The sequence below is a fragment of the Arabidopsis lyrata genome, assembly GCF_000004255.2.
Source record: "Arabidopsis lyrata subsp. lyrata unplaced genomic scaffold ARALYscaffold_7, whole genome shotgun sequence".
NCBI lineage: Eukaryota > Viridiplantae > Streptophyta > Magnoliopsida > Brassicales > Brassicaceae > Arabidopsis > Arabidopsis lyrata.
The window spans coordinates 465,004-480,612 of record NW_003302549.1 but is presented as its reverse complement, the minus strand read 5'-3'; the positions used below and the strand labels follow the sequence as shown (position 1 = coordinate 480,612).

General features: G+C 37.4%; 5 protein-coding genes across 5 annotated transcripts; 2 read left to right on the top strand and 3 right to left on the bottom strand.

The window, feature by feature from the left end:
• Positions 1–637: 637 nt before the first annotated feature.
• LOC9304970 (probable LRR receptor-like serine/threonine-protein kinase At2g16250) lies at positions 638–4,383 on the bottom strand. Its single transcript, XM_021019163.1, has 4 exons — positions 1,840–4,383; positions 1,613–1,741; positions 1,509–1,531; positions 638–1,424 (listed from the first exon to the last, which is right to left on the bottom strand). The coding sequence occupies exons 1-4, from the start codon at positions 3,732–3,734 to the stop codon at positions 877–879; spliced, it is 2,595 nt and encodes an 864-aa protein (XP_020874822.1). The 5' UTR covers positions 3,735–4,383; the 3' UTR covers positions 638–876.
• Positions 4,384–5,816: 1,433 nt separating this feature from the next.
• LOC9304969 (glycine-rich RNA-binding protein 8) lies at positions 5,817–6,910 on the top strand. The gene is made up of 2 exons (XM_021016891.1): positions 5,817–6,026; positions 6,319–6,910. Exons 1-2 carry the CDS (start codon positions 5,919–5,921, stop codon positions 6,703–6,705), a joined length of 495 nt encoding a protein of 164 aa, XP_020872550.1. The 5' UTR covers positions 5,817–5,918; the 3' UTR covers positions 6,706–6,910.
• A 2,176-nt stretch (positions 6,911–9,086) lies between these two features.
• On the bottom strand, positions 9,087–9,870 carry LOC110226177. The gene is made up of 2 exons (XM_021016892.1): positions 9,636–9,870; positions 9,087–9,397 (listed from the first exon to the last, which is right to left on the bottom strand). Exons 1-2 carry the CDS (start codon positions 9,828–9,830, stop codon positions 9,185–9,187), a joined length of 408 nt encoding a protein of 135 aa, XP_020872551.1. The 5' UTR covers positions 9,831–9,870; the 3' UTR covers positions 9,087–9,184.
• Positions 9,871–9,929: 59 nt separating this feature from the next.
• LOC110226176 lies at positions 9,930–12,138 on the bottom strand. Its single transcript, XM_021016890.1, has 2 exons — positions 12,044–12,138; positions 9,930–11,541 (listed from the first exon to the last, which is right to left on the bottom strand). The coding sequence occupies exon 2, from the start codon at positions 11,533–11,535 to the stop codon at positions 10,732–10,734; it is 804 nt and encodes a 267-aa protein (XP_020872549.1). The 5' UTR covers positions 11,536–11,541; positions 12,044–12,138; the 3' UTR covers positions 9,930–10,731.
• A 2,571-nt stretch (positions 12,139–14,709) lies between these two features.
• Positions 14,710–15,547, top strand: LOC9304967 (protein RADIALIS-like 1). The gene is made up of 2 exons (XM_002868849.2): positions 14,710–15,253; positions 15,343–15,547. The coding sequence occupies exons 1-2, from the start codon at positions 14,976–14,978 to the stop codon at positions 15,365–15,367; spliced, it is 303 nt and encodes a 100-aa protein (XP_002868895.1). The 5' UTR covers positions 14,710–14,975; the 3' UTR covers positions 15,368–15,547.
• Positions 15,548–15,609: the final 62 nt, after the last annotated feature.

The window sequence follows — 15,609 nt, the reverse complement described above, 5'->3', positions numbered from 1 at the left end:
TACCGCCGGGATTTTTGTATAATCGGTTAAATAATCGGATTTGTTAAGAAAAATTCTGTTTTTTTTCTTTTATAAGTTTGGATTAAGTTAGGATGTGTTAGATCTATAAACTTTTGGTCAACAAAAACACATTAAAATGATTGATTTTGTTAAAAAGCATTCATGGCCGTCGTAGATTAGGGTTTCACAGTTGAATCTCTTAAAGAAGATGATACAAGAAATTACAGTTTTACCCTCTTTTAAAAAAAAAATGAATGATGGTGTGTTGGTCGGGTATTGAACCCTTGACAAGAAGTAAACACCTGGTCGGAAATCACTAGACCACGGTTATAATATAGTTTATATATTGTTTTATATATTGTTTTAAACATAGTTTATATATTGTTTTAAACAAAAAAAACCCTAAAATGAATCCCCGACTAATCCTCGATTAATCTCCGATTTCTTCGCTAGGCGCTAGGCCCGATCCGAGCGCGTAGCGATTTTTTTAACATAAGTATTTACTATGACAAGAAAACGATATATGCAATAAGAAAGAATGTAGCTAAATAAATAAGTAAGGGGGCTCTTAGGCCCATTAAGTGCAAAGACGCTAAATGCTTAGATATAGTAAAGCAGCCCAATTAGCCTCATCCAGTACTACAGAAACTTTTGTTTTTATATTATTGCCCCAAACGTATACTATTTTTCAATTCGTACCCCAATACAACCTAAATTGCAAGAGAAGATCAAAAGACAGGTCTGGTTTGATCATCTAAAAAGATTATAAATTTATGGGAATTTTTTATCAACAAGAGATCAAATCATAACCACAAAAAAAAAATTAAAAATTAAAAGAAAAAAAGGTAAAAATGTTGATCGTGTGTGTCTTCCTTTCTATACATCTTTCATACTTGGTCGACTCGACGCGCCACGGCTACTTTCTCGCGTCGACGAGCCCGTCGCTAAACCCTCCGCTTGAGACAGAAGGCTACTGGTTCCCGCCGCGACAGGATCAGACACGCTTTGTCTCCAACTACCAAAAATTCGACCGCTACTCGAAGATCCTCTCGAAGATCCCGTCGTACGGAATCTCTCAGATTCGCTGCTGTCTTCTCTCACGACCCTCAGTGGATTCTCGAGGGCTTGTACTATGTGTCTCATAAGCGGCCGTCTCGTTGGTTTAGGGTTGAGACAAGATCTTGCGACGATTGCCATTGCCCAGACTTCTTCTAAGAGGTCTTCGTCGACCAGAAGAGATTGGTCTAGAATGTTCATTACGGGTTCTTTCTGTTGTGATGAAATGTAAGGCATGATCTCGGTTAGGATTTTCTTGAATTGGGTATCCTGGCATGAGCTGATTCCGAGTTTTCCTGTGATTAGCTCCACAAGTATTTTGCCGAAGCAGTACACATCGTATGCACATGTTGCTGTAGCTGGAGACCCTGGAATTTTAGGGATTGTTAGAACATTTAAGAGATTAGAGGTTTTTATGAATCTGATTCTTTAACATTTGAAGATAAACGCACCAGGAACACTTTCTTGAGAAGATCTGAAGAGGGAAAACAGTAGCAAGCTTGTTGTTAGATGTTTAATCCAAAATTTGGGTAAATGATGAATCAGAGACACTTACTGGGATAGTCTGAGCAACCGGGCTATTTTCCGTGGACGGCCATTGTTTTCTTGATGACAAGCTTTGCTAAAGCTCCCAAGCCTAACTTCAAACTTATCATCCAAGAGAATGCTGCTCGCTTGAACATCCCTTTTTTTTTAAGACATTTACATTGGAAGACTCAAGATCAGTGATGAACTAATGGTGGCTTGAAAGTGAAAAACAGTAAAAGGGATGATTTTTCATACCTGTGGACGACAGATGGTGAGCAATCATGGTGCAGATAAGCAAGTCCCTCTGCTACTCCCAGTGCTATTTTCAGTCTGGTGATCCAATCGAGAGATCTCAATCCGTTGTCAACTAGGGAATTGGATTTATAGAACAATGAGCTTGGTAAATCTCTATTCAGCATGTATTTGTACACCAAGAACTTATGGGTTGTGCTCTCTAAGCTCTTCCCTACGAATGGGACTATTCTTGGATGCGCAAACCGGCTGAAGAAATCCAACTCGGTAAGATATGCTTCGTTGTTCTTTGTAGATTCCAAGCTGATTCTTTTTACAACGATTTGAACTCCGTTTTCTAGAACGCCCTTGAAAAGATCCCCCGAATGTCCTTTCTTGATCAGGTTCGAATCACTGAAATCCTTGGTGGCATTGAGCAGCTGCTGATAGTTAAATGATGATCCAAGACTCCCAAAGTTTATAGAGACTCCTCCTCTTGAGGGAAGTGTTTCATCAGGAGGCAATGGGCCAACTCCGTTGTGTCTCCCTCTAGGATGATTACTTGTTGATGTTCTGTTTCTTCGACGGACACAGAAACTCACTGTTATAGGTAACACTATGAGAATGAGCATTAGCAATATAGACCCTCCAACTGCAGCAAGTATAACTATTTTCGTGTGGCTTAACCAGGAAGATTTAGGACTCTTCTTTTCTTCAGGAGGTCCGGAATTGTTGAAAGTTAAGCCCTTGTTGGAATAAAAGGAAGCGCAATCCGACGATTTCCGCTGGTTCGCTGGGCCCTGAAGACAATTGTTGCTCAATGAAGCATTGGTTGGCACAAAGTCAGGAACTTTACCTTCAAAATAGTTTTCTGACAGATCAACAACTTGGAACCTTCTCAGTAAAAGTGTGAGATTACCGTAAAACATGTTCCCGGATATGTTAAGCATGGAGACAGTAGAATCAAAACTGACAGTGGTATTAGGCAGCATGTCAGAGAAGTGATTTCCAGAAAGATCTAGAAACTTCAGCTCCGGTAACAACCATAACCTGGACGGTAAAGCGCCTATGAAACCACTGCCTCTGAAGTCAACAATATGAAGTTTACTCAGGAAACTGAACAGATCAGGAGGTAGGGATCCTGAAAGGCTATTTCCCGCAATTACAAGTGTCTGTAAGTTCCTTAGCCCTTTCAAATCGGATGGAACCGAACCTGACAGGTCGTTGAAGCTGAGATCAAGGTCGACTAAAGCAGAAAGGTCTCCGAGTGATGGAGGTATTGAAGAATACAAGGTGTTACGCGAAAGATTGAGATGCTGGAGCTTTGAGAGTGCCCCAATATTAGCAGGAATCAAACCAAACACCGAGTTTGAGGAAAGATCAAGGATTGATAAATTCCGAAGAGAGGTAAGAGACAGAGGAATATCCCCATTGATTGCATTCTTTGAAAGATCAAGAACTTTGAGGTGTGTTAACCGAGTCAAACTTTCAGGGATTGTTCCTGTGATTGAACAAGAGCTAAGGTCCAAAACCTCTAAAGTCAACAGACTCGATCCGAACAAAACCGGGATTGGACCTGGAAGAGAGAACCTTGAGGCATTGAAGGAAGCCAAACGGGTGAGATTGACAAGCGAATCAACTGAGAATTGCGGGTTTCGATTCCCAAGCCTAGTCCTTCTGAACCCTGAAATGTTGACCTTAATTACTCTACCTTTCTGATCACATTCTATGCCGTTCCAGTTCAGACAAGGATTGCCTCTCACAGGCCAATCTCTGCTCCTTAACCCAAGAGAAGACCTTAACAACAGAAGCGCCGATTTCTCATCCAGAGAACTTGTCTGTTGCTCGAACGTTGACTCTAACAACAAGACAAAGAAGAAGAAGAAGACCAGCAAGGATGTCTTCTTCAGAACCACCATGGTTTCTCTAAACCCTGATGACTAGTAATTCGAAAAACTTAAAAGCCATTCATCGCCTAAGATTCAATTAGAAAGAATCTTCGCGATTTATGGAAATAATCAAATCTTTTTTTTTGGTTTTCCTTCGAATCGGATCAAAAAAGGAAACTTTCTTTTTGTGACTTTCTATGATTATTCAAAAAAGATAAAAAAAAAAAAGGTTCTTCACTCTGTTACCTCTGCGACTTTCTTGGCAATTAATTTTTCTCTGTGCACTTCAGAATCAAAACCATTCATTGTTGGTTATCAATCATTTTCTGCTGCCTCTCCCTCTCTCTCTAACTCTTCCATGTTTTTTTGTCCTAGATTTAGAGAGAGAAAGATGGAAAGTCTAATATAATACGAAACCAATATTATAATATTTGATATAAAACTTCTTACAGAACTGTTCTGGACAGAGATAGCTTCATACTGGTCAAGAACAGCGGCCGATTCAAAAAGAAAAGAAAAGAAAGTGTATGAAAATAAAAAAGTGACTCGGCCGATGAGAGGTTCTTTCGTTGTATACTCGCACGTTCCCAAGATTTATGGTTCGATCTCGTGACACCGAGACGCACATAATTGAAAGTCAAGTTTTGACAAGTTTGACTCTCAACGATCCCGCCCAAGACAGCTTATCGAACTATTAAACTAATACTCATTTGAAATTTTTTTTTTTTTTTTTTTAAATACTGTACTTAATATTCTGTTTACGTTTAATATGATAACCATCATTTTACTAGTTTAAAAAGTAAATGATAAAATTCCTAGGAGCTACGATAGTACAGTTTTATTAGTTCATTTTTTTTACCTCGTATTAAAACGACTAAAAATACCCTAATTAGTTATGAGAAAAATGAAATAATTGTCCCTCTTATAAAAAAAGTCTACTATTCTTTTTCATATTACGTGCAGTATAATACTTCAAAAATTTTTTATCTTAGACATATTTCTTTTTGAAAAAGCTCTTCTACACGCTTTAGTCAGCATTTTCAGCACAAAAATCTAAATCAAGATACTTCTAAACCATTTAACTGACTTTGTATTACATTTACTCTATAGCTTCATCCGTCTAATTTTGGTATAATTTATACACACATGTAAAACAATTCAATTAATATTCAGGCTGTCAAAAAATAATATTCAGACAGCAACTATTTCTAGTAGAGATTGAGTGTATCCAGATATTCAATGATTGAAAATTGAATTCCATTGAACGATTTGATATGTTTACATATCTGCATATCTAGCTTTAATTTCAATATCACATAACATACCAAAATATTTATACAGGAAAAACACTAAAATCTATGGTAAATTATGGATATCACATATTGTGTGACCGATAAATAATCCAATCACTGTACGTCTATGCAAGAGTCAAGAGGGTTAATTTTCAAGCTTGTTTTTTAGAAACGTAATAATGCAATACACGGAAAATAATAAGCTATTTCGCATTATTGTCATAATTAATGACAAAACAAATAAATCTATTGCACATTATCGACATACTTTGCACATCGTTTCATTTTATTAATGTGTAAATGATCTTTTAAACAATGTAGCATCCGTAGAGTACGATACTAGTTACGTACCACTTTGTGATTTCAAAAACATTGCGAGTTTACTAATTTCTCTGTAAATTTGTTATTTTGCAATTTTTCTAATCGAGATCAGGTAAACAAAAAATCGTGAATTTCATTGTGACTGAGGTAACCCAACCAGATGATAAAAATCCAAATTGTATTAAACACCATTTGCATGCACAGTTGGTGATGCTTTGAGCTTTTAAAAACTGGAGATTCATTGGGCCGAAATTATAATTGTTTCAATTAAAGTAAATAGGGCCAATATAAACATGAGGCCCAATTACTATCACACAAAGACGAGACGAGGGATAAAAGTGTCATTACAGAATAAAGATATTTTTTGCTCGAAACGAGGAGAAAAATCATTAGTTTTCCAAAACGCTCACATGATGTGGGCCTAACCACTAACCCATTTAACCAGACATCCTAATCAGAGTTAAAATTCCATTAAAGCTCCAAATCTTTGAGCAAACCCTAGTGGTTATTACGTCACACCTCTTCTATAAATTAAGGCTGCGTCTTATCATCCCAAATCATACAAGTCTCTCTCTCTCAAATTTCGAAACCCTAAAAAAAAATGTCAGAAGTTGAGTACCGGTGCTTTGTCGGCGGCCTTGCCTGGGCCACCCAAGATCATGATCTAGAAAGGACCTTCTCACAATTCGGCGACGTTCTCGATTCTAAGGTCTGTTACACGAGAGATCGGTCTCCCGGATCCAGCCGATTCCGATGATTCTGATTCTCGACGGATCTGATTCCGATCTGTGTTTCTCTGTTACTTGATTCGATTACTGTTACTATCTTCTCTCTCGTTCGTTCTTTGTTACTGTTACTTAATTTTTCCAATCGGTACGTTCATCTTCCTGCTTTTATGAGCTCGGAGATCGATCGATTTTTGCTTTATTTCATTGCTTTTTTTATATTCCTTGTACGATTGTTTTTGCTGATCTGTTTGATTTGGTTGATTTTGTTTGCAGATCATTAACGATCGCGAGACCGGAAGGTCAAGGGGATTTGGATTCGTCACTTTCAAGGACGAGAAAGCCATGAGGGATGCGATTGAGGAGATGAACGGAAAAGAGCTCGATGGACGTACCATCACCGTGAACGAGGCTCAGTCAAGAGGTAGCGGCGGTGGAGGAGGCCGTGGAGGCGGAGGCGGTGGTTACCGCAGCGGAGGCGGTGGCGGATACGGAGGAGGAGGTGGTGGTTACGAGAGACGTAGTGGAGGTTACGGATCTGGTGGAGGCGGTGGTGGCCGAGGAGGAGGAGGATACGGTGGTGGTAGTGGTCGCCGTGAGGGAGGTGGCTACGGAGGAGGTGACGGTGGAAGTTACGGAGGAAGCGGTGGAGGTGGCTGGTAATCAAAGATGGTGTGGCTTTCGTGCCGCTCTGTTTTTGGTTTAGATTTGGTTTTGTGTCACCGTTTGTCTCTGGTTTGGTTATCGTTCGTTTGGTTTACTTTTTTGATGAAACATATCGTTTAAAGTCTTCTTTGTCTGGAACGAAATGTTAATTCGCGTGTTGTTCACTAAATTATAAGGTTTCCTCTTAACCAGATTTGAGATTTTCCATTAACACCCCAAAAATATTCCATTGTTGCCAAAAAAAAAGAAGAAATATATCATTGTCGACACTCAACAAACCTATAATTTCGTACAGCCGAATTACCGTCAGGCCTATATTTTGAAACTATCTGTATTAATTTTTGTGCAAAGTACTAAATCTGTATTTATTTTGAAACAAAATCTGTATTAATTTTTAACTATAAAATTATTATTGACCTATTGTTTAGAGACACAAGTATGCGCCGATCCCTCGTTGCACGACTTTATTGTTTAGAGACACAAGTATGCGCCGATCGTGAGCATTGTTTAATGGGAATAGAAATGTCCAACAAACAATATATTGCTCGAATATTCTCAAGAAATTGTCTCGTGAGTCCCTTTTTGTCCAAGCATCGTCTCATATCTCCCCTAATAAAACACAATTTTATTTTTATTTAAAATTAAATCGAAAACTATGGATATTACTGATATACCCCAACCAAAACCTCAATATTACTGCTAAAACTTGGATCTATTTGAACCAGACCCGATCCATTCTCTCAACCCACCAAATTTCTTGATTTGTTTTTGAAATCGAAAACGAGAAAACTCATCCCCAATTCAAAGAGAAAACCCTAACCGTTGGAGATTCTCTTGCTCCGACTTCCTCTCCTCTTCAAATCTTCCCAGAAACTGTAGTTGAGAGATTGCGAAATCATCTTCCAACTTTATTGATTCCTTTTCTCGTTTCTTGTATCCCGTTTCGAAACCTCTCCGATAATGCCTCCAAAGAAAGGGTTAAAGAGGAAGAGATTAACAAAGGCAACGGTGGAGCCAGGCTCGACGGAGGAGCCATCCCCGACGGTGGAGCCATCCACCACAACGACGGTGGAGCCAGGCTCGACGGAGGAGCCATCCCCGACGGTGGAGCCATCCACCACAACGACGGTGGAGCCAGGCTCGACGGAGGAGCCATCCCCGACGGCAATTGAGGGAGAACAACAAGTCCCAGAGACATTAAGTCCGGTTTTAGAAGAGTCTGACAAGAATGAGGAAGAAAATTCAAAGAAGAATGAGGAAGAAGAGAGTGGCGAAGAAGAGAGCGAAGAAGAAGAGAAAGAAGAAGAGAAAGAAGAAGAAGGGAATGAGGAAGGAGAGGAGTCCTCCGATGATGATGGTAGTAGATCTTTGGGCGGAGAGTCCTCCTCTGATGAGAATGATAATGAGGAGGATGAGATTGCGCCAGAAAATCAGCCGGAAAATGCGATGGTAAGTATTTGAATGGTGTGAAACTGGTAGAACAAGGTAAAACTATGTGTATATCTGGGTACTACTGGTAGAACAGGGTAAAACTATTGCAACTGAGGTATAATGTGTGTTTGAATTCTATGGTTATTGGTATAACTGGTAGAACTGGGAATACTATGTGTTTGAATTCTGGGTATAACTGGTAATACTAGGGCATTACTATATGTTTGATTTCTGGGTAATACTGGTATTACTAGGGTATAACTATGTGTTTGAATTCTGGGTGAAACTGGTATTACTGGGGTACAACTATGTGTATATTTTCAGGGTAATACTGGTAATACTCGTAATACTATTCGCAGAATAATGATATATGGATGAATGTCTGTTCTATTGCAGGAGATCGACGAGGAAACAATAGCAATACCACCGCTGAGTATGTATTTCCCGCCTTCAGAATATGTGAAGAAAATCAAGCTATCAACTCGGTGCTATATTCACGAAGTGTTGACTACATTCGACGAGTTGGAGCCTCCGATGAGCAAGTCTGAGAGGGCATTTTTTGAGAATCATCCGAGTTTTCAACACGTCTTCCACATGCCAAGAGACCCACAAGTCACCAAGATGACGACTCGGAGCAAGAGACAGCTTGGTTGACTGATTTGTCTCTTTAATGTTTGGATTTGAACTTGGATTTGTTATGTTAATTGTTTTGGATTTGTTATGTTAGGATTTGAATTTGGATTTGTCTTGTTAGGATTTTAATTTGGATTTGTTAAGTTAGTTTTATAAATTTAATTAAGGAATACGGGTAAAACAGCTATTACTAATTAAGAAATACGGGTAAAACTAGTAATACTGATAATGGTAATACTGGTAATACTAGTAAAACTGGTATTACTAATTAAGGAATACGTGTAAAACTAGTAATACTGATAATGGTAATAAGCTTACAAAGCATAGGAAAGTCTCACAAATCATAGAAAAGTCTTACAAAGCATAGACAAGTCTTACAAAGCAAAAAATAAGCTTATACATTAGTGAGCGACTAACTCCGAACGCATTTCTCCGCTAGATGAGCGACTAACTCCTTCAGTTTTTGGATCTCCTTACCATTACCTTTCAACTCCGAACGCATTTCTTCTTGATAGTACTCCAAGCTTTGAATCTTTTTGTGATGGGTATCAACCTCCTCCCTTAAGTTAGTCACCTCTTCTTCCATAGCTTTATCCCAAAGTTTCCGAATGTGTAAACCATCATTCTACAGTACAAGAATTCTATATCGAGTTCAATTATTCAACATACATCTGGGTAATACTAGTGTAACTAGTAATACTACATACATCTGAGTAATACTAGTGTAGCTAGTAATACTACATGTTTACGGGTAATACTAGTCTAACTAGTAATACTACATACATCTGGGTTCTCAGAGATCTACCAGTTCAACAAGTTCTACCAGTTTTACTTTCGGGTCAATAATGATACTATCTATTTACCTTATACACGTTGCATTGATAGTATCTCTTCCCTTTGTCACCATCGTTCTCAGAGATCTTGTCGAGGATGCGTCCACCACAAGGACATCTATTCGGAATTCCTTCCATCATTCCGACTTCTTCTAATTGATCATAAATCTTCTTAGCGTTCTTCATCTCATCATACCATGGATCTCTCTCACACAATCGATCCATAATTGAAAAAGAGAGAAAGATTGAAGAGAAGGAAAAAGTTGGATCTCATTTTCTTGAGCTTGGAGAGAGAGAGAGAGTAAATTGAGAGATAGAGAGAGAGAGGAGAAGTCTCGATTGTGAATTAGAAGTGGAGAAAAAAAGAATTTTAGTTATTTGTTTTTGTTGATTTTGGGTTTAATTGATTTTGGGGGGAAAAATTGGAGGGAAAAAAAATTTGGGGGGAGAAATTGGAATTATATGCCCACGTGTGCGCACTCAAACCCACGTGTGCGCAGTCAAATCCACGTGTGCGCAGTCTTTGTGACATGTGCGCCGTTTTTTTTAACATAGTTGTACCCTAGTTTTCAGTTGTACAAATTGTCCACATAGTTTTACTTTTGGTGTTTTCAAATTTAACCAGTATTACACATCCTTAAAAATGATTTATCTAGTTGTACACTTGAGGAAACTCTATTATTATTGAATTCTAAAGGTTTAATGTAATAAAATGTTAAAAATATATAAAATTGTAAAATATCAATCCTAAATTGGAGTTTATATCAAAAGTGAGCTTAAAAGTATAAGGAATATGTTGGATGTAGTCTCATAAAACAATCTTACATGAAAATATTTTTTTTTCCCTATTCTTACTTCGTTTTAAATCATTTGTAAGAGTTTATTATCACTTAATAGTCTATGTTATAGTTGGTGTTGAAAAAATTAGAAATATCAAATTTCATAATTTTCTTCAGTAGTTATACTAGTTATACCAGTGTTACCTAATTTTTTCATTAGTAATACCTGTTATACTAGTATTACCCTTACGCCAGTGAATTAAAACCTAGTATTACAGGAGGCAAATCTAGTGTTACATAGTTGTACAACGCAAATATGGTTTACAAATCATCAAGTTCAGATAAAATCAAATACTATGGTTGCCAAATAACAACCATTGCAGCGATTGCCTCGGCCTCCTTTTGTTTTGAGTCCTTTGACGTTTTGGACGCCTTTCCCCGGTGGATGGAAGCCTCAATACTTTTGTTCTACCCTTCTTCTTTTTACGAGGCAGAGGTAATACCTTCAACGCTTTGATCTCATCTGGGATATCCCACTGTGACTTATCCGGGATCAGTCCAATACCGTCTTCCCATTCTTTTTTAAACTGACCAGCTTCTACAACAGGCGGTGGCTCAACGTATTCATCACCCCTATCATCACATCTATCCATAGATTCATCACGTGATCCAATCTCAGGATCTTGAGTATCATCAACCTCCATTATTGCCTCATTTGGTACTATTCCTTGTTCCTCCTCGCATTCGCACAAAACGATGGCAGCACTATCTCTCATTTCATCCTCATTTGAATCCAATTCCACATAGTTCTTACCAACAGAACTTTTATTGAGGAGCTCCACTCTCGACAGTTGCTCGGGCAATTCTGGTGGAGTGATGACGTCCACATTCAAAACATATCTACGGTAATTTTCACCTGAAGATATATAGACACCTACATCCTCATCATCACTAATGTAAATCTCTTCAGTTGGTCCCATCAGCACAGCATTGTATCTCATTTGCAATTTAACCTTACTTTCATCTAATCCAAGCTTCGTGCATATCCTACCTTCTAACATGGAGAGCGTTATTTTCCCCTCCGATGTATTCATCATCAAGCTATACATGCGACCTTTGCATTTAAAATATATGATCACGTTCTCCATCATTGTATCCTGCAAAAACAATACAAAAACTCTGTCAGTTATACTAGTTGTACTAGTTGTACTACAATTCAGGGTAATACTAGTATAACTAGTCATACTACATGTAAATGGGTAATACTAGTGTAACTGGTGATACTACATGTAAATGGGTAATACTAGTGTAACTAGTCATACTACATACATCTAGGTAATACTAATATAACCAGTAATACTACGTATATATTTTTCAATAGATTCAGGTACAATTCTACCCAGTTCTACCAGTTGTACTTTCGCGACAAGAACTCAAATCGAATGGTTTCGGGTTCAAAACTACAATTCACTATGATTCAGTTGCTGTAATCCATTTCTTACCCATTTACAGACCTATTCGACCCAGAAACTATGCATAAACTTCCAATGTGCATATCCAAACACAATTTGCTTAATCTCAAATCTAATTGAATTGAATCTCCTACATTTCTAAATCAAAAACTTCAATTTGAAACTCTATGCAGCTCGAACAACATACCTTTTCTCTCTATCTCGACGCAGCTCGCCGGAGGAGAGGATACGGCTGCAATGGCGACTCAAATCGAATTTTCCGGCGAGGAGAGCTCGAGCTCGCGTTCTTCTCCGCGTTCTCACGTTTTTTTTTTTTTTTTTCATTTCACAAAATTAATTAATTAAAATGAGGGAAAAAGAAAAAGAAAGGGTAAAATCGTCAGATCACATTTCATTAATTGGGAAGGGGATATGTAGACATAAAAAGGATATAAGAGGTTTATGATTTACAAAAGGGGAGTTATGAGACATTTTCTCAATATTCTCCTTCCGTTACTTTTCTTAAACCGGCCAATAATTGCTTCTTAAACCGGCCAATAATTGCTTCCGGGCGCCAGCTCAGTAATACATTTCGGAAAGTAAAAAAAAAAAGAGACCCAGTCAGCTCAAGGAAAAAATTTGAAGGAAACATGATTTTCTCCTTTATACCCTAATCCATAAAATGATCATTAAACACTAATGAAATCATATCAAGTTTAATTTTATGATTCTATATTTACTATTTTAAACTCAAAGCAGCTCCGAACCGAAAATTTGGACAATGCTATAAATCGTGCATTTTTTTTTGTCTCTTGACAAATGTGTAGAGGCTTGTCGAGCAATGCTCTGTTTACTCATTCTCCAAGTGACAACAACAGTCTGCACCGTTTGTGATAAAAATCTAACGTAGCATTTGTTAACAAAGAATTCTAAGTTTTTATGATCAAAGATTGCAAAGATTACCGAAACAAACTTCAAAGTGTTCTAATTTTTCAAATTATTATATTATAGCATAGCATCAGCCTTAGTACTAGGCCAAAATTTTGCCTCTTACGACTATAATATTAGTAACCCCATATTAATAATTGAGCTACAACAACCAAGTCTACAAAGGAACTAAAGAATACATGAGGATTTAGTTCCTCAAGTTGCAAAAGGAGCAACCACTAGGTGAGGAATATAATACTTGGTGTTTTGCAAGAAAATGCTTCTCCTTTCCTTTCTTTTTCCCACATATTCTTGGAAAGCTACTGTGACAATTTACACCAATCATCACCAGCTAGGAAACGTGTTTCATAAATGGCCAGTACCTTTGCTATAGGAAATGCAACTTGAAACTGGAGATATGGAATCAAATCCACCAAATCTTACCCTATGTAACTCTTCATGTCACAAAAGTAAAGATGCAGCGAATCCATATTGCGTAACAACCAATTCAGATGTTACTGAAAAAAACTAATATCTCACAGCTCAAGAGATTACACGAAGCTTAAAGCTAAATGTGGGGATGTGTATTTTCTACCATTTTAACACCTATGTAAGAAAGAAACCGATGATGAGAACATATATCGTGGATGCCTACTTGCAGAATCCCATAGCAACTAGCAGCTATATCTCCAGAATATATTGTGCCACCAGTCTCATGATTAAGATTCTTTTTCACTTTTCTTTCTTGTAAAGTAGTTTATCCCCTATCCCAAAACCATGGCAGTCTCTTGAGTTCTCAGCAATATCTAGCAAGGAATAAAACCTAAACCTTGTGGTAAAATTTGTACCACAAATGCAAATATCTTGTAAGGCCACAAATTGGTGTACATCAAGAAAATAGACTAAATCTACGTGCATGAATCATACCAATTTAGTTCTTAAAGTTAATACCATTTAGTATGACATTTATAGACTTGTATAGTTTAGGATTTATGATACCTAACCTGATATGAATTCAAGAGATAAGAATGGTCTTCTATCACCCATAACACCTTGATATGGCCGATAGAGGAATATATTAGTTTCAGGAAATAATCTATCTGAACATATATCTTAGCAAACCAGGTGCCTAGTTGATCATGATAAACAAACAATAAAGACAGTAAAATCCACATAACCAGTAAAAAGCATTAAAAAAAAAACGATCTTCTTTATCCTTGGTTTCTCATGTAGAGTGGATATAAAATTCACCATCAACATAAAGAAGTAATAGGTAACCGCAACTAATGACTAAATGCAATCAAAGCTGCAAATCTTTGACACCAAAGAATAGAAACCAACAGAAATTTCAATATCCACCAAGAAAAGTGATTGTTTAAACTTTAAACAATTGAAGACCAAAATGCAAATAATAATATAGATGACCAAGAAAAGCATGGTTGCCAAACTTCAAAGAGACTTGACCTTTTCCACATGTATGGACAAGTTTATCTTCTGTAACTTGATATGATGTTCAAGACAGAGTATCCCTGATGTCCAATCAACAATAAAGTTTCCTGCAAGGACTTTAATTCAAGAGAACCTATGGCTAATGGCGAACTTTCCATTTACTGTTTTTTGGATACAAGTTCTCCTTTCAAAACATTTAGAGTTGATACCAAAAACCTTGATAGTCAATGTGATCGAATGTATACCAGAAATAACAAGGAATTCTCCCAAACGTTATTTCACAAAGTAGATGAAGACTGGCAAATAATTTGCTAAATTTCTAAGCTATTTCTAAGCTTAATCTAGAATTGAATGTGAGAACCTGCTCTGACGTAACACCTCTCTAACTCAATCAAGAAGACATGAAAGTAATCACAACAGTAAAAACACGTATAGGTAATATTACCCTAAGCATCATATGCAAAATGTGGAAGAAAAAAAAGAACTTAGAACCAAATATTAGTGATTAGTTGGGATCTTTAGATACTGATCTCCACAATATTTGCTGATATTCTCATTTTGCTCATTAGTCGATTCCTATGGAGACAATGACTTAAAATTCTCTTCGTTTTTGCAAGATATTTGCTACGAATGGCACTACCTAAAATCACCTTATACATCTCTTTATAAATAGGAAGCATTCTGCAACATATATGCACATATCATCCTCTTGACTCGTAATCTCCCCATACTTAAAAAATCTCTTTCTAACAAGTCATATAACAATGGCATCAAGCTCAATGTCTTCTCACAGCTCTGGCTCGTGGACCGCTAAGCAGAACAAAGCCTTTGAGCAGGCTCTAGCAACCTATGACCAGGACACTCCTAACCGTTGGCAAAATGTAGCAAAAGTCGTGGGTGGAAAAACAACAGAGGAGGTAAAGAGACACTACGAACTCCTAGTGCAAGATATCAACAACATAGAGAACGGTCATGTTCCATTCCCAAACTACAGAACTAGTGGAGGCTGCACCAATGGCAGGCTTAGTCAGGAGGAAAAAAGGTACGTGTAATGTCCTAAATAAGACACATTATGCTATAATTAAGAATACAAAACCACCAATTTGATTAATATATACTTTGTGTATGCAGGATGAGAAACATGAGGCTGCAGTGAATAAAAAACCATCGAGAATAAAAGAGGACACACCTATCGATTTTTCTCTTTAAGCATTCAATGGCGAATTATTAATTATGACATAAGCTTAACGCTAAATTTGAAGAATCAATATCTTTCGAATCTCCAATTTTAGTATTAAGGTTCTTTGTAATGAAAAGTTCAACATCATCATGAATCGTGGTCTTAGTATTAATAACTATAGCGGAAAAAACAAAGCTGGAAATACCTACCTCCAAAAA